The sequence below is a fragment of the Poecilia reticulata genome, linkage group LG16 (genome assembly GCF_000633615.1).
Source record: "Poecilia reticulata strain Guanapo linkage group LG16, Guppy_female_1.0+MT, whole genome shotgun sequence".
Taxonomy (NCBI): domain Eukaryota; kingdom Metazoa; phylum Chordata; class Actinopteri; order Cyprinodontiformes; family Poeciliidae; genus Poecilia; species Poecilia reticulata.
The window spans coordinates 5,285,492-5,303,518 of record NC_024346.1 but is presented as its reverse complement, the minus strand read 5'-3'; the positions used below and the strand labels follow the sequence as shown (position 1 = coordinate 5,303,518).

At 38.6% G+C, this 18,027-nt stretch overlaps 1 protein-coding gene across 4 annotated transcripts in view; it reads right to left on the bottom strand.

Moving 5' to 3' along the window:
- The window catches only part of dgkb (diacylglycerol kinase, beta), a 71,166-nt gene that overhangs the window by 32,733 nt on the left and 20,406 nt on the right, over nucleotides 1-18,027 (bottom strand). For all 4 annotated transcript variants that reach the window (XM_017309705.1, XM_008430939.2, XM_008430941.2 and 1 more), the window contains 12 exons: nucleotides 17,763-17,837; nucleotides 16,521-16,640; nucleotides 14,518-14,635; nucleotides 12,569-12,657; nucleotides 12,164-12,280; nucleotides 11,793-11,891; nucleotides 10,312-10,413; nucleotides 8,630-8,703; nucleotides 8,027-8,101; nucleotides 5,568-5,653; nucleotides 4,069-4,158; nucleotides 2,153-2,313 (listed from right to left, as the gene is read on the bottom strand). In XM_017309705.1, coding sequence (XP_017165194.1) covers nucleotides 2,153-2,313; nucleotides 4,069-4,158; nucleotides 5,568-5,653; nucleotides 8,027-8,101; nucleotides 8,630-8,703; nucleotides 10,312-10,413; nucleotides 11,793-11,891; nucleotides 12,164-12,280; nucleotides 12,569-12,657; nucleotides 14,518-14,635; nucleotides 16,521-16,640; nucleotides 17,763-17,837 — 1,206 coding nt within the window. The remainder of the gene's footprint in view (nucleotides 1-2,152; nucleotides 2,314-4,068; nucleotides 4,159-5,567; nucleotides 5,654-8,026; nucleotides 8,102-8,629; nucleotides 8,704-10,311; nucleotides 10,414-11,792; nucleotides 11,892-12,163; nucleotides 12,281-12,568; nucleotides 12,658-14,517; nucleotides 14,636-16,520; nucleotides 16,641-17,762; nucleotides 17,838-18,027) is intronic.

Genomic DNA, 18,027 nt, shown 5'->3' with positions numbered 1-18,027 from the left:
CAGAAATGAGTAACTTTTGGCATTTACAGGAGGAAATTATTGCAATAAAACCTCAGAAAATGCTGTAAACACTTCCCCCCTGCAGACACCACCATATGTTTTCTTCCTAAGACAGATTGGAGCCGTTGGTCTCCTCTATCACAATGTTAACTAGACCTGTCCTTTATTATCCTCAAACACGGTCATTAGTGGGCCTGGGATGGAGGTGTTATTCAACTAACATTTGTGAGGCCATGCATCACTTATGTCCCTGCCACAGTCCGTACAAATCTCACAACCCCCAGTGGATCCATTCAGACACCTGCAAATGTCAATTACCATATTTCCCCCTGACATTTATGGGTAATGGCTAACATGAGCTACGTGAAATCAGAGTCATTATCCCAGAGATGGACAGAGGAGGTGCCGACGGCTCCGTAACCCCACGCAGATGCAAAACAAGGCTTATTTATCGATCAGAGGTGGTTACAGCTTGAGCACATCTCAATAAAGGCCTAACCACGATGTGCTCAAAACAAATAAATTAAATGATTATGCTGTTGCTGTGTGTGCGCTGCGATGTATTACTTTTTAAATTCTACCTTTAATAGCAGATGCAAATATTGATGGAGGCAGTTTTATTTTTTACTTTACTAATGTCTGCTTCGGTTACACTTCTGCGGAGCAAGCGCACACACACACACACACGCACACGCACACACACGCACACACGCACGCACACGCATGCACACACACAAACACACACACATGCACGCACACACACACGCACACACACGCACACACATACCTTGACCTTTCACCTATAAGATGTCTATAAAGGCCTTGTTGGACTTTATATTTAGCAAAAACTAATTCTCAATGTTTTACTGTTTTACAAACTAATGTGTTTTTATTACCTTGATTGTTGTTGAAATGATTGCATTTTTCTAAACATCCCTAATTATAAGTGATACTGACATTTTTTAGTCTCTCTCAGATATAAAAAATGTCACATCATCCTAAAGATGTGCAATAAAATTATAGGAATCAGTCTTGAAAAGCTGATATTTGCTAATTTTAGCTAAACCAGGAAGTTAGAGCACATCACCCCAGTTCTAAAGTTCTTACACTGGCTCCCTGTAGCTCAGAGAACAGACTTTAAAATACTGTTTTTAGTTTAGAAATCACCAAACAGCTTAGCACCACAAATATTAGGCGTGCACCGATCGCAGTTTTTTGGTATGTCGCCAATAACCGATCTTTAAAAAGCCTGACCTGCTGATTTCGATTTTGGCTGATACCAATTTTTGAATTTCTTACATGTTTCTAATTATAGCAAAAAAGTTGCTGAATTGGTAAGAGTGGGGTGACTGCAAATGTGCAGTCATGACCTCGTCTGTCAGTAAAACTTCTCTCACAGCAGCGCAGAAGAGGACAGCGGTTGATTTTCAGGCTTTTGCAGAGGGAGATAAGATCAGCTTCAAGTATCAGCTGATCACCGATCTCTCAAAATTAAGGAAATCGGCACCGGTAAATTGGTGCTTCCCTTTTAAAGATCCACTGTTATTGTATCAACCTTCTAGACCTTTCATGTCTTTTGGTTCTGCTCTGCATCCAGATCCAGAACCAAACATGGAGAAGCAGCATTCAGCTTCTATGCACCAAAAATCTGGAACAAACTTCAAGAAACTGAAAAACAGCTGAAACACTATAACACCTGATTATAGTGGCTTTTGAACCATAATAAATGAAAACACTGACCAACATTTCGATGTATAATGATGACACTTGGAAAATGTAACGTTTCAATTGTTGATTTTTGTGTTTTTGTGATGTAAAGCACTTTGACCTTCCTTGTTACTGAGATGTGCTGCACAAATAAAATTCAATTTGATTTGATACACATAAAGCTGTGGTCCCAAACTCCTATGAAAAACACAGGTTTTAGTGTAAATATGAACAACTTCCAAGTCTAAAACATTTCTTCAGGTCTGACACAAATTTTTAGGAGCTCAATTATTTCTTTTTCATCCAGCATCACTTTTCATTCTCACCTGTCAAAAACTAAATTAATCTCAATCAAAAACTGCTGATCATATGATTTTCATCTTAATCTTTTTTTGTAGAAGTTGTTAAAATAAAACGTATGTACCGTCTGAGTGTCAAGACTCACCACTCCTATGGAGAAGTAGTTGTTCATAATGCTGTAAGGCACCGGGTCCCCTCGCTCCTCCTTGTCAGCAGATGTCACATCGATCTTCCAGCGATCCAGCATCACCTCTGTGCTGTTCTCAATGTCCCGAAGGATCTTCAGGAGGTTTTCGCCCTCATAGCCTCAGAGAAGCACAAGACAGGTGAGAGATTAAAACAGGTAAAGGAACATTTTCACATGTAATGGATGCATTTTATCAGGATCTTATGTGAAAGAAAGAGCATCTTATAGTAGTGCATAAATGTGAAATGGAAGAACAAAAGACAACTTTTAACAAAAATAACTCGGACAGATTTTCTGCCCATTTGTATTTAACCTCCTTTTATCAGATGCAGCTAAACAAAATCAAGTGCAGTTAACTGTCTTCAGAAATAAAAACACTCTCTGTAATTTAGTCCAGCTGTTCTGTGTTGGCTTTAGAGGTTTGTTAGAAAAAATTAGAGAACAAACACTAAGGAACACAGCAGATAGGAAAGGTACAAATATGCAGACCATGTTAAAGAAGGTTACTGTCCTAAATATACAGTCAGCAATGCAACTGAATGGCATCAGAATGGCCCAGTCAAAGTCCAAGACTTAAAAACTGATGCAATAAATAAATAAATAAATAAATAAATAAATAAATAAATAAATAAATAAAGTCTCTATAAGCACAAGGCTGTATGAGACTCACCACTGTGGTTACAGTAAAAAAAAGTATTGGCACAGACGGCAGAATACAAATAGTTGCCACACTTTTTACATTTTTATTTGTACAAATTATGGAATAAAAAAAAAAAATCTGTTTAATTCCGGTTCAGATTTTTGCACTACTTTGTGTTTCTCTATTAAATAAAAACTAGATAAAATACATTAAAATGTGACTTTAATGTGAGAAAATGTGAAAACTTCCAAAGTACATGACTAAAACAAAGTGCTTCATGTATGAGCAGTGGTCCCCAAACTTTTCCCTGTGAGGGCCACATAACTTTTCCCTTCTCTGGTGGGGGGCCGGAGTCAGTTTGTAACAGAAAACGTGTTACACGTTTATCACCTGCACTGCCGGAAATTGTTGACACGGGGGGCGTTTCTCGATTGAATTTTACCCAGAAAGCACATGGGCAAAAACCGTTAGTGAAATGGTCACTGGGACTGACTAGTATAAATTCCATTGTGGGAAAGTAACTTTAACATATGAATTCCTCATATGTTAACATAAAGGCTCGTTTTGAAGTATAAGCTGCTACTTACAGGCATCGCTTCGAAGAATTCGACCTGGAATGCGGCGTTCATAACAAACACGTGTGTTCATCTGCTCTACCGCTAACAACCGTACTGATTAAATAACATAACATAAAATGCGTCATGCAAAACAAAACACCCACAGTTTACAGGACACACTTCCTGCTAAAGAGCCCCCTGGTGGTTGAAGAAAAATCCACATATAAACCGGAAAATACAATATATGAAAAAAAATCTGAATGCTCTCTGGTATTGTTCAGGGGGCCGGACCAAATGTGGAGGCGGGCCGTAGTTTGGGGACCACTGTGTATGAGGGACTAACAAGCATCTCCCTCATAAACACTCACATTTTTAATTAACAAACTGCAGAACTGATTTAAAATATTCATACAAGATAATTGTTGAAGTGATAATTAAATTTTTAAGTGACATTTCTGCTTAAATCAACAAAACACATCTATAATTATCAGGTTATGACTGATCAGTGCATGACAGAAAGTTTTAACTCCATTAGGTTTTTTTTGTATTTCCCAATCTCTGAACCTGTTTTTCCTAGCATCCTTATATGATAAAACAAGAATACAAATCTCTCCTCTATTTAAAAAAGTGCATTAGGTGAAACCAAAGTGAATTATTCCCTGATATGTATCCAGTACCTCCTCCCCATCGCAGACATCTCGCCAAGTCATTGCCCGTGCCAAGAGGAAGTATACATACAGGGGGGTTCCTGTCCAGGTTGGCCTTATCTGGAGCAGTGGGACAAAAATCACAACAGTGTGTCAAACAAGGGGTCAAACCCAGAGGGCAAATTCACAACACAAACTTGCAACGAACAAATCAAATCCATTTTGCACCTTTGCTTGTAAAAACAAGTCAATATGGGCTTTCAGTTGTGCAGCCAATTTCAAAAACCACATTTTGCCTGACGGTTATTACCTACCATTGTTTTGATTGATAAAAAAAAATTGAGGCAATTTTTAGAGAGAATGAAGAAGTAACACACCTTCAAGTCCAAACAGAGGAGAGATTTTTTTTTCTAAATGATGACTAATATGTTGTTTTCCCTCTCTCACGTAATCATCCTATTTGGCCACCACTGACAGCACAGAGCTCGTTCAAGGTGTTTATATACGACCAATAAATGATGCTTTACCATTGAAGGCTGAGCAACAGGAATGATGGAGACTCCAAAAACCAATAAAAACAAATTAAATGTGTATAATAAAGGAAATTGACATTTGTTGTGCTATTATTTCATAGGTTACTAACATTCTTATAGAAATGTAAGGCAAATTCAAGTATAAAGTGCATTATTTTCATTGTGAATAATTGCCGTCAAGTGTTTTCTTAATCAATCAAGTTTATTTGCTTAAAGTTTAAGTAGTAAAAACACAAAATTACAAAGTTAGAAAGAAAAACCATACAGTGTGTGTGCTGTACTTGAACATTTACATGTTACTAAAATTTTTCTGAAAAAATTCTGGTAAGAATTCTATATTCATGCTCTTATTTTGAAGGAGGCGAAGAATGTTCACGCAGCAGTTCCGCTTCCGCTCTTTACGTGCACTTTTTTCACCAATAACTTTATTTCAAATAAGAACCATGCAGGGACAAAATAAAACATTGCCTGTACAGAACAAGATGTAAAGATAAATACAACATCTAAGCGAATTACATGACATATAAATTACGTCGAAACTAAATTGGTGCTTGACGGTAGTAGTCTTTCGGGGACAAATCAAATCTGAATAGAAGCTAGCACTTTAGCCTAGCGCTAGAATTTAGCAGTTAGCATTCTTCGGCTAAATATCATAATGTTTATTGAAAAGTGCTTTACGGTCAGAGCAACTAACTTTTCTAGTTACCGGTGTCCACAGCAGTTAAATATACACTTACACTGTGAAAAATAGGGTCCAAAGCTCAAAATTGTTTTAAAATGTACAACTACATTTGGAGCACTACACAAGCACAACGTGAAACGGAAAAATGAGTATCAGGTCAACTTTTGAACAATAACATATTTAAAGATCAAGCATTCCTTTTCCCCTATGACAATTTACCAATATTTCTTGTGTTCCTCCAAATCACAGACAATGCTTGGAAGAAAATGTTATGTGGATTTTCAACAAAATATTTGAAAAGAAGCAATTTGTACCAATAAAGTCCAGGATCCAGCCCACAGTGCCGTCTCCCCCGCAGGTCAAGACTTTAAAATCAGGAACATCTCGGAAGAAGTTCAAACTGCAATGATAAAAGTTAATGTTTTGAAACAGAAATTTATATTGCCCTCTAAAAAAAAAAGTTGTCCTCTATTTTTTTAGAGGACTCTAAAAAATTGTCCTCTAATTTTTAGAAGACAAAGTGGTAAACTGAACCTAATCTTTATTTTGGTGATTAGTGGGAAAGCAATTTTTTTTTACATTAAAGAATGATTCAAAATTCCTAAGATTTCTCCTCTTAATATCTTAGTTTTTCTTACAGTTTCTTGTATTTGAGAGGTTAAACAACATATTTTTTTTAAAAATAGCATGTTACTTTACTGTAAACTGAATGTAATCTCACAAAAAAAAGGGGAAAAAAAGAAAACACATGTCGCATTGATATTATTCATTCAGTGAGGTACACTGTCTGTTCAGGGACTAATTGGATCATGACAGGCAATGTTCAGTCCAACTTCCTCCGTTCCTTCACAATAACAAAGCCCTAACTGAATGAGCCAGCCTCGCTGCCTCGTATGGCGGGTAAATGACTCGCTCAATTACTCTCCAACTGGGGCCGCAAACCACATTAGACACAAAAACAGACGGCCGTGAACATGAAAGGCAACTTTGGGGATATTTAAATACCAAGAAACAAACACTTAATTTGCTATAATTTGATTAGAGAGGCAGCTAATTGACAGCAGTGTACGCGGCTGCCTGGGCCTGCAGTGTCCGATGGTGACTGCTCACCCTGCTAATGTGAGCTGCGGTGAGTTCACTTGGCAAAATATTAACTAGGTTATAACTGGGGAAGGTCATCGCGTATGCTGTCAGGATCCCTGCATCCAGAACCAGATGATGTTTTTGGTTCTCATCAGAGGAAAATGAACAAAATGAAACTGCTGTCTTCTCGGCTGTCTTCTCATACATGCAGTTCAAACCTCTTGGATCCTTTTTTTTTAAGCAGCGGTGTGCTGCTGTTTATTTATTTTTTATAAGTCTAAAAGATGCTGTTTTTCAGGTCTAATCAAAGCCAAACAACGTGGCAGCACGGCGGCGAGAAATTCCTGCGTGTCCCGAACGCTGCTGGACGCAGGCGGCAAACTGAAGGAGCCTCTTGCATGTAAATGATCCATTCATTTTCTTAATCACAACCATGAACTGTAGGGGACCCGGCGCCGTCCACACCGCCGGGCTGCGGCGAGCTGCTTGTCTGCATGCGTGATCACATGTTGTGTGGCAAGAGCTTCACCCACTCTGCATCCGTCAGTCATTTGTGTCATGAGCTCTCATATAGCCTTATGCATACAGAGCCGCTACTTGTCTGCGGATCCGGCTCGGTGCGGCCGTCTCCAGGATGTGTTATATGTGAACTCACCTCATTTGGGTGTGTGATGTGTGAGGGAGGAGAAAGTGGAGGCTGTAATGCTAAAGGCCTCTCTTGCATGTGATGGGATCATTATGTGTGAGCAACAACAGAGAGTAAACAGAATGACAAATGGATTGTCTTAGCTTTTTTTTTATTTAATTGCAATCCATTTCTGTTAAGATTACAAATATATATTTTTAAAATGTGTCATTTCTCAAAATATAATTAGTTAGGCCTGTCAGGATAACAGGCTGGACGATAAATTATCCCAGAAGTTATTGCAATAAATGTTAATATTGTTGTTTTGAGACCATTTTAAAGTAATTCATAATATTAAAATGGTATTTGCATCTACATTTAAGGACAATACTGCAAAAACACAAAATGTTACCAAGTTTGTAGTGCAGACATCTTAGTATGCTGGAAATAAGACAGGATACTAGCAAGATATGAAAACTTGTTCTAAGTCAGTAATTCATTAATATTGATGAAAAATGCTGGCAGATTATTTAACTTATAACATGAGGAGAATGTCTTGTTAAATCAAACAATATGCCAATGGAACCAATTCTTTTTTATCAATATTACTGTTGACTTAAGTCCAGCTCTAACATCTTGCTTAAAGTTACTTACAAGCTAGTTTGTCATATTTCAAGTGTACCAAGACATTTTGATAAGAATCTAGACCTAAAATACTTCAGATTTTGTGCTCTTGCAGTGTAAAATCCACCTATATCTGCCTACTTTGTTAGTTGTAACATCAAATATACCTTAATATCCGTTAATACACACAGAGAAAATCATCTTAGCAGTACATCATAAGCTAACATCCACCATCTTCTTATCTCTCTGTTGGGGTTGTAGCCAATCAGTGTCAAAACAGTAATGGCGCTCCTGGATTGGTTGCTTTGCAAACACCAACCAATAGCAATTAAAATCTGCAGTAGCATTAACTTCAGAGTAAGTCCCACAATGGCTTCTTTTTCCAAAATGGAAATGAATATCAACGCTAACTGATTTAGCATAAGGTTTTTTCCAACGTACCCCGGCATTGGTCCATTCTTGGCCAGGTTGTACACTTGTCTCGGGTTCAGGAGATACTGGAACTTTCTATAAATCCTAATAGAAAAAGAAAAAAAGTCAGGAAACAAAGCAGTGAGTGAAAGTATAATAGCTGACTCTGTCACATGCTGACTTGGTGAATGGGGGGAAACACAGAGCCGTCTCCGATCAGACCGACACGCCAGCGGACTGGACAGCAAGGCGGAAAAATGTCTGAAGTCTCCTTGAGGAGAAACCATTAGAAAGACTAATTCATTTTAATTTCAATTTCATTATATCAACTGGCTGAAGTCATATTTTGATCTCATAATTTAAACAGATGAGGGCCGGCATAATAAGAAGTGAATGAATATGTTTCAGTAATAACCCAATTAGCCTTGGGTTACAGAAAGGGACTGAAGCCGGCAGTGAGAGGAGTTTCTCTCCAAGGCGGCCAGCGCTTTAGGTAAATCAGATTGTGTTTTTATTTGACTAAGTCAAAAAGCAGCCGTCAGCCCAGCGGCCATGCTGCTTCCTCCCCTCTGTAGCTGCGGAGCGGGGCTTCAGAGGCCCCTTGTAGCATGTTGAGACAGGTTGTGTACTTACCTCTCCCCCTGCTTGCCCCCGCTCTTCGGATTGACAAACACCAGCAGAGGATGAGTGCCCTCTATTGTTGTGATCTGTGTGGAAGATGTCAAAACAAAGCCTCGGTGTTTGGAGACTGCAGGATGCATCACAGGAATTCACTTTCAAGCCGTATCCCTCAGACATTTTATCAAGTATATATGGCACTTCCAAGCGCTGCACTGCCTGCCTGCCATCTGCACAGATTTCCTGTGAACCGGTCCAGGCCGGGAACAGGAGCGCTCTATAGTCTTCTAAGTGGAAACCTAAACTTTTCCCTTGAAATTTTATTTATACGGCCCATTTAAAAGAGAAGGATGTTTTAAAAAGTTGTCAATGGGTTTTAGGTTAAGCTTAAAAGAATGAACTTGAATATAAACATTTTGAAAATGGAGAAACTATGACCCTAAATTAGAGCCACAAACATTACCGTATTTTATTGCTACAGTATTAAAAGGACATAAAAACCTATAAGAGTTCCTGTCAGCCTCTTGCAGATTTTTCACACCATTTCATCCTGGAAATGGTGGATTCTGGGTAACAGGCAGAAGTTGTGAATCTCTGCAGCTCCTCCAGAGTTACCATGGACCTCCTGGTTGTCCAGTCTGTCAGTTCAGGTGGATGCATATGACTTGGTAGGTTTCTACTTGTGCAATACTCTATTTTTGTATGATGGCTGAAATTCTTTCATTTATTCAGAGTTTGGGAAATAATTTTAGAATCGATCTGCTCTCTGCTGTGTTTCTAAGTCTCGGTGCTGTTGTTCAAAAGTTTGTGAACAGGTTTTATCAATACATTCTGGCACAACCGGCCCTTTAACAGCATTCATGATCTTGATTTGGGCCACAACGAAAATGACACCCCTGATCTATAGACCCGATCAAGTACAACAGGTCATAGGTGAGAGGTTGTGGGTATAATGTGACGATACCTTGTGTCAAATATATGATCAGACATAATCTCCCAGTTTGCCTGAGGTTCTGGACCCGGTTTGAGCCTCAGGCCCGCGCCCCGTTTGAACTGTCCTGCAACAACTCGCCCAGCGCTCTGCCTGACACAGATGAAGCACTTAACTCCCCCTGTCTGCTATCCCAGCAGGCCGAGGGTGAATTAATGAGCTCCCTGTCCCGTCCAGAGTGATCCATTACTTCCTGTAATTATAAATAATAATCTTGATTATTACGCTGGTTAGCCAGCGAAAGGCAGAGATGGATGTGGCCGGGATTTGATTCATCGTATTTCTCTCTCCTAAAGCCGTGTGCAGGCGAGCGCTCGCCGCAGACGGCGGCAGGTTTTCCATCGGCGGCGTGCTGGCAGAGGATCAGGATGTTGATTATGGATGATGCTGATTACCAGCAGGACTGGCGGTGTTCACCAACTGCAGAGGCTCACATCAAATCTTAAGATTCAACAGGAAACTGGCCTGATATGCTGATAATGAGAGGCGAGATCGTTGTCTTTACACCACCTGTAGCTTCTCAAACTAACTGATTTAAAACTTTGCCTGGATCAGAAGTTCAGATGAGTTTGGGTGACATATGGTTGGTTATAAAGACGTCATCTGTTTTACACTCTTTACTTTTATCAGATACCTGAGTAAAGATGCATACTTATGTATTGAAATGTCAGTAAAAGCCAAGACATTTGTCCGGTGTGAAGCTAACCTGCAGTCCTTGGCCGTCCACTGTGACCGAGTTCGCTCTCTGCATCTTTCCTCGACTCGACTGACTGGACCGCGAGTCCTTCCTCAGAGTGGACTGCCGTTCCTGAAGTGACATAACAAAATGGTTCGAGGTTCGACTCCAAACAGCAGCACAAAACAAGATCCAGATATCAGAAAAATGCAAGATGCAAGAGTCAGATTGTAGTTATACGTTTACGTTTATGTCACGGTTTTAATTCCTGGGCTTTCAATTACACTTTTTCTGGCCAGTTGTGACGTCCATCTTTCTTTGAACTCTGACCTGCTGTTTTAAATTTTCTTTCCAAGGAGTTTAACACAATGATGTGGAAGAGGATTAAGACCACTAAAAAACAAAAAACATTTTCAAAATCTGGATTTTTGTCTCAGAATACTAACGTTTCATCTTGCAAGATTAAAGTGAGAATTCTGAGAAGAAAAGTCAGAATATTTCTGAAAAATTCTGACACAATGCTCGAAAACCATAGTAATTTATGTAAGATCACACAGAAAAAATACCCACAGAAAAAATACCCCCTGCTGAAAGCTGGTGGTAATATTGGTGCAGATCAATGGATAAAAACAGACCTGAATTCAATAAAAAAAATAAAATAAAAAATAGCCACAGAGGTCAAAGAAGTTGGGCTTAATACTTTCCTCAATAAGGAGTCACAGATATATTGGCAGATAATTGCCAATCAAATACATTTTCTTAATGTTAGTCACATCTGTGCTTGTGGCAATAAAGGCAACTGCAGCCTGATATCAAAAATATTATATTTGTATTTACCAATATTCAACACTTTGGATGGAGTAGCTGTCAGCATACAGGCAATTTTCCCTTGGAGGTCAATAAAGTATTATATTTTATTCTATTCAAATTATTGTCAAATTACTTCTTGCTGCTGTAGTTGAATCTGTATGAATTTAGAACAATTGGCTTTGTGAATCTAGTACAGATTAATTAAATTTATTTATTTATTAATTTTTATTTAACTTTTATTTATCTATTTATTATTTATATTCCATCATATTGAATTACTTACATCACTCTTGGGTATATCTGTATATTTTACAAAGTTTATCTCTTATGGTTATATTTGTATTATTACTATTTAACACCGTAAGGAGTAGCTTGTCAACGAATAAGCAATTTCCCCTTGGGGATCAATAAAGTCTATTCTATTCTATTCTATTCTATACCAATTTAAAGTTGAAAGAATAACTATTTTTCCCCCAAAATAAAATAAAAATCTGCAGCTGATTAGAAAGAAAGTTGCGTTATGGCGGCTCACTTTTATCCCCTTCAAACACACTTGTGCAATTTTCAGAATAAAGTTCTAAAAAATAAATTGCTGCCACTTCGAAGCACAGTAGGAGAACTCGGGCCTGATGATTGGATCATCAGGTCTCGAAGGCTCTCTGCGCCTCGAGGCCCGCTGACCAGAACAAGCGAAGTCTTACCAGGACGACGGGGCAGATTGAGTTTGGGGGCAGGATGTGATCCTTCAGGGGTCCGCAGTCACACTCAGGTTTGACGTGGGAAGCACACTTGTTATGGAGCTGGAGGAGGTGGAAGCTATTATTAACAACCTCAAACTAGTGGCAACAGAAATAAATATTTCAGCTACGTTTTCAGGGTTTATTTGCAAATGCACACGTCGCCATCTTCGTCTTATTTTCTATTATCTTAGAGCTGCAAAACAAGTGTTTCTGAGTGTAAATTGGTGAAATGACTTGTGAGGTATCAGAGGTGCCAAAATGAAAGCCTAAACAACAAGAAGCAGTGGGAATATAATGAGGAGGTGGCTGCCTCTCAGCGAGGGGTGGCTTACCGTGATTTGACACCACACACAGTGGAGCCCAGTCAGGCCCTGGTAACACTTAATGGTTTTGTGACACTTGTCACACTTGGTGGGGCAGTTCCCCTCCACCCAGAAATGATGCATTACCTGCAGAGAGGAGGAGAGACGGCATACTGGGTGGAAAAGCAGCGAGAAAAAGAAACGCGGTGCAGAAAAACAAGATGTATACAAAGGTAGAAGTGACACGGCAATTAAAGAAAGCAGAAAGGAAAGAAAACAATCAGGAGGAAACGAGACATAAAGGAGAGAAAAGGAAGACAAGAGGCCAAACGAGTGATGATGTGTGTGTTTTAGAGTCCAAATATTATCCTGGTAATAAGTAATGCTTAATAACAGTAATATTTGTTGTAGCAGAAGATCGTTGTCAAGACTCACCTCAGTGTTTTTCTTGGACTTCACGTATGTTTTGATGCAAGAAAGCGGAGCGCGAGCCACACAGCGCTCATGGACCGTATACTTGCAAACTGATAAAAGAATAAAATAAACGATCCATAAAAATATATACACCTATGGAAAAAATGAAGAGCCCGCTGCACTCTGGTGGTGGAAAACCTCCTGGTTATTCCAACAAACATTGATTTCTGGACTCTTCCTGAGTTAAAACATTAGTATTGTTGTTTCTAAGCGAATATTAACTTGTTTTCTTTGCATAATTTGAGGTCTGAAAGCTCTGCAACCTTTCCTTATTTTTCTGCAAATAAATACTGAATTTTAACAATCCAAACAGCTAAATCAGCACATAAATGGCTAACAGAGCATCAAAATCAACCGCCTTAGACTGCATTCACCTGCAGCCTGAAGTGACCCAAATCCAATTTTTTATCTAATCTGATTTTTTTGGCGTTGTTGTTCACACTTCCAATTACACTGCTCAAAAAAATAAAGAGAACACTTAAACAACACAATATAACTCCAAGTAAATCAAACTTCTGTGAAATCAAACTGTCCACTTARGAAGCAACACTGATTGACAACGGGGRCCCTCGTCGGGTCAATCAGTGTTGCTTCCTAAGTGGAMAGTTTGATTTCACAGAAGTTTGATTTACTTGGAGTTATATTGTGTTGTTTAAGTGTTCCCTTTATTTTTTTGAGCAGTGTATATGAGGCTTGTTTGTGATCTCCAGCGAACAAACGACCTGAAAATGACCCGCATGCGCAGTAGAGGGCGCAATAAGGTCACACATGCAGAACATGCGGGCTGCACAGTGGTGCAGTTGGTAGAGCTGTTGCCTTGCAGCAAGAACGTTCTGGGTTCGATTCCCGGCCCCGGTCTTTCTGCATGGAGTTTGCATGTTCTCCCTGTGTATGCGTAGGTTTTCTCTGGGTACTCTGGTTTCCTCCCACAGTCCAAAAAAACATGACTGTCAGGTTAATTGGTCTCTCCAAATTGTCCCTAGGTGTGAGTGTGTGTGCATGGTTGTTTGTCCTGTGTGTCTCTGTGTTGCCCTGCGACAGACTGGCGACTTGTCCAGGGTGACCCTGCCTCTCGCCCGGAACGTTAGCTGGAGATGGGCACCAGCAACCCTCCCGACCCCATTAAGGGACAAGGGTGTAAGAAAATGGATGGATGGATGGATGCAGAGCATGCTCAGTGTTTTGCCAAACGACATAAAAAAGAGGAAGTAGTGCTCAGAGTTTGTGGAAGTAAACATGGAGGCTAACGGTGGAGCTTAGCTTACACGTTTGAAGTTGTCCGACCGGAGCAGCATATTAACAACTTAATCCTCATTATAGTCCGTCATGATTGTTGATTTTCTTCCTGCTTGTGCATATCAGGACGCAGAACAGTGACATTTGTAGAGTATCAATGACATTCAGCTCGGACATTCAAATTCAGGTCGGATACCCAAGTGGCCTGGGTTGCATTTGAAAAAAATCTGGCCTGTGTTGTTCAGACTGTCATGAAAAGATCAAATACGTGTCGCATTACGGCAAAACAAAAATTGGAATTGGGTCACTTCAGGCTGCAGTGTGAACGCAGCCTTAGTTCCTGTACATAAATGATTAGGAAACCTCAACAGATGAGAGAATCCGTAAGAATCCTGAACTCTGCAAACAGATTATAATATCCAGAAATCCTTCTCTCTATTTGATCCAACCTTGAGAAATGTTGACAAAATGAAAGCATGATTTCATGTAATAAAAATAAAAATCCAAACATAAACTTTCTCCTCTGAATAAACATCAGCGTGAGAATAAGCTACTACATTAAAACATTCTGTTTTCAGATGTTTCATTAGAAACCAAATAAAAATGTCGATAGCACACAAACAGTGGATGATTGTTTGTGTATTTAGAGATGAAATGCAGAGTGTCAGACTCACATGAGCAGCAGAGTCCCTGCTTCCCCAGCCCAATTAGCATGTTGAGACACAGGTTACAGTAGGCGGGTTTGTTGAAGTGCTTCAGCCTCCACACGTGCTGCCCATCGTCTTTCACATTCTAAACAGAAACATCCATTACTTATACTTTATCTTCAACAACCGTAGGAGCTTCATACGTTTCCATGTGTATTTCTTATAGTGGAAGACAGTGAAGAATTATTATTATGTTATTATTTTTGTTACAGGAACAATGAGAAGGATTCTGTAGGAAACTCTGAATTCAGTTTCAGTTCATTTATTAGAAATGTTTCATTCATTAATTCATTCATAAACAGAAAACCAGCGCTGGTTGGGACTTTATATGAGGACGGAGAAATGCAGCCATCTAGTGGACGATATAAGAATTACACTCTCAGAGTTCGTATGAGAAAGTTGTTCTCTAGAGCAATTTTTCTTATTTTTAGATTCAATAAAAAGCTTTTCTGGTTAGCTAATAAAGCAATGGCAAGCAGACAATCACTCAAACGAGAAAAAAGGTGTGCAGCCATCATCTGTTTAGCATGAAAATGACCTCACATGCAGCAAGTTGTTACCTCGAATACTGCAGATTCTCAAATGATCCTAAATGTTTCAGCTCCAGTAAAGAAGATTCAGTAAAAAACACCAGCTAGAACTGGACCTGTCTTTTACTGTGGAGAATGGTGAAGAATAGCCACGTGAAATAACTATTTGGTTTAAATTAATTAAGTTAAAACTCAGAATTCAAGATTAATGAACTTTAAAAGCAAGGTTTAGATGACTTGTCTCTTGTTAAATCGACTTCATGACTTTTAAGTTCTGAATTAAAAATAAAACAATTTTTTTCTTGGTGACTTAAGTTGTGTTTTCAGGGCAGCAGGTGGATTTTCATTTTCAAGTTAAACCACCTTCAAATGTTTTACAGGGTGCAAATTTTGCACTACTGTGATGAATCTTCCGTCTTAATGTTAGGAACAAGTGGAAGAAAAACAAAGTTAACTCAAAGAGTTTAGCGTTGAGACAGCAGTGAAACCTCCTGATGTAGTTTATAGGCTTGTTTCTTATTTAACAGTCAATTTCTTTGCAATTCTTCACCAAAAAGATTGAAGACTAAAGAAAGAAACAAATTCAAACTTCATCAGGCATCCTGGAACGGTTCAGCAATGATTATTTAATATTTTACAGCATGATGGAGCAGAACTGAAGGTTCAGAAAGTAGGCAGACACAGAAAATCAAATTTGATCTGGAGAGAAACTAGAAAAGAAGAGTGTAAACTATAAATATACACTCCATTATGTTGCTGGGGAAAAAAATTAAGAGTAATAAAGATGTGGAAAAATCCACTAAAACACCACAAACACGAAGCTACTACAACAGAACCATATGCCTAAGACTGATTTTCTTTATTCTCCTTCTTACTACTATTTACATGATGTAATTAGAGAAAGGATGTGTCAAATTTAGAGTAATTAACATAATCACCTTGCAGGACGGATCTGAAATGAGGTTAAACAAAGAGGAGAGGTGAGGATAATAAAGCTAATTTACACTTGTAAGGTGTAAGACATTATATATACACAAGCTCTTAAGAAAAGTGTTAAATAATTGTCTTATGAATGTGTTTTTAAAACAGTGTCAAACGTTTCACTGTTTATTTTATTTTTTTACATTTTGCAACAAACAGAATATCTGATGTAACTGTGGCGATAAATTAAAAGCAACAATTAAACACTGATTGACAATTAAAAGGTTTGATGACACAACGAGGAGCTAATTTTCTCTTCAGCGCCTTTTTGATGTCAAATGAAAACAAAAAATGATAGAAAATTAAAAAAATTAAGCAAAACTTCAGTATGTTTGAATATCAGCTTCCACCTGGTAACCAAGAAGTGTTTTTTTTTTTAACCTGCTTTTGCAGATTTCTTTCAGGTTTGTTTCATTATGTTCTCAGTGGCAGATGCAGGCGGTTTCTGTGTGACCTCACCGTCTCCAGGCCCAACAGGACCAGCAGCGGGATGGTGGTCAGGCCTCCTTGGATCCACTCCCCCAGGGACACCGTGCCGTCCTGATCGTAGTCGATCTCCTGCATCATTTCCTGGAGGATCTGCGACATAAAACAGTTTGGATGTTCAGTTACAGCATCACACTTGTAATTTACACATTTGCTCCACACCTTATGGCACAGCCACTAGAACTATGTTTAATAGTTCATATTCATCCAACGACACAGACAGGCATGCATTAATTTACTAACGTGGTGCAGACTAAGGTTTAACAAGCGGATACACTTTAAAAAGATAATACAGTATACCTTACTGAAATCCATTTGTTACACTAATTTAATTGAAAACACCATAATTGTGGTGCATACACTGCAAAACACAAAACCATACCAAGTATTTTTGATCCAGTTCCAAGTAAACTTGAAATAAGACAAAACTAACTTAGAAGTAACTTTTTTAGTAAGAAATAGGAGCTTATTTTAAGTGAAAACTTCCTTGATATTGATGAAAATGTCCTGGTTCCTTTGCCAGATTATTTCACTTACAACATGGAAAAAATGTCTTGCTATAAGTGAAATAATCTGCCAATGGAACTAAGACTTTTCCATCAATATGAAGGAATTATTTACTTAAAAGAAGCTCATGTTTCTTGCTGAAAAGTTACTTTAAAGTTAGTTTTGTCCTCTTTCAAGGGTACTAGAAACGAGATAAAAATACTTGGTATGATTTTGTGTTTATATAATTCTGTAGGATACAATATAGTAATATTTTGAGTCACATTATTTGATTTAGAGTAGCTACAAACCTTACATGTCACACTCATAATTTACATTTTTGCTCCACACCTCCAGTAAAAATGTTCTTAATATATATTTCGCCTTTATCATATTTATCCATCGATATAGAAAAAGGTGCTAATTTAAGGTTCTGAGTAACTGATCAACTTAAAAAAATTAAAGTATAAATTATTAAGTTCCTTTGATTACACTAATTTAATTGAAAACAGCAGTAATTGTGGTTCCTGTTTTGTAGAATACAATATATTCTTATTCTGGATTTTTTTTCTTCCAGTGAGTGTATGCAAGAAATGCTATATTCTTGCAAATATAACAGAAATGCTAAATTTTGCATGCATTTTCCAGAAGTGCCTCAGTTTTTATCAGAATACCTCTAAAGTGAAACATGTTTTCTAATGTATTTTCCTGGCACAACGTCGTTCTTACTGGTTTGAGCTCCGTCACGTCCCATTCCAGGTACTCTGCTACGTGCATCATCTGGGAGATAATGTGCTCCAGCTCCTGCATCACAGACGGTCATTACAGACACAGAAATACAGTATTTACCTTCCCGTATGGAGACTGATAAACAGCTGGTAATAGCAGGTTGGGAACACGTGCAGAAGAGCTGCACAGCGGGAAACAAAGGCGGCGTGGGAAGAGCTCCTCGCCTGATGGTTTAATTACACAGAGCCTGACATTTGTGTCTGGT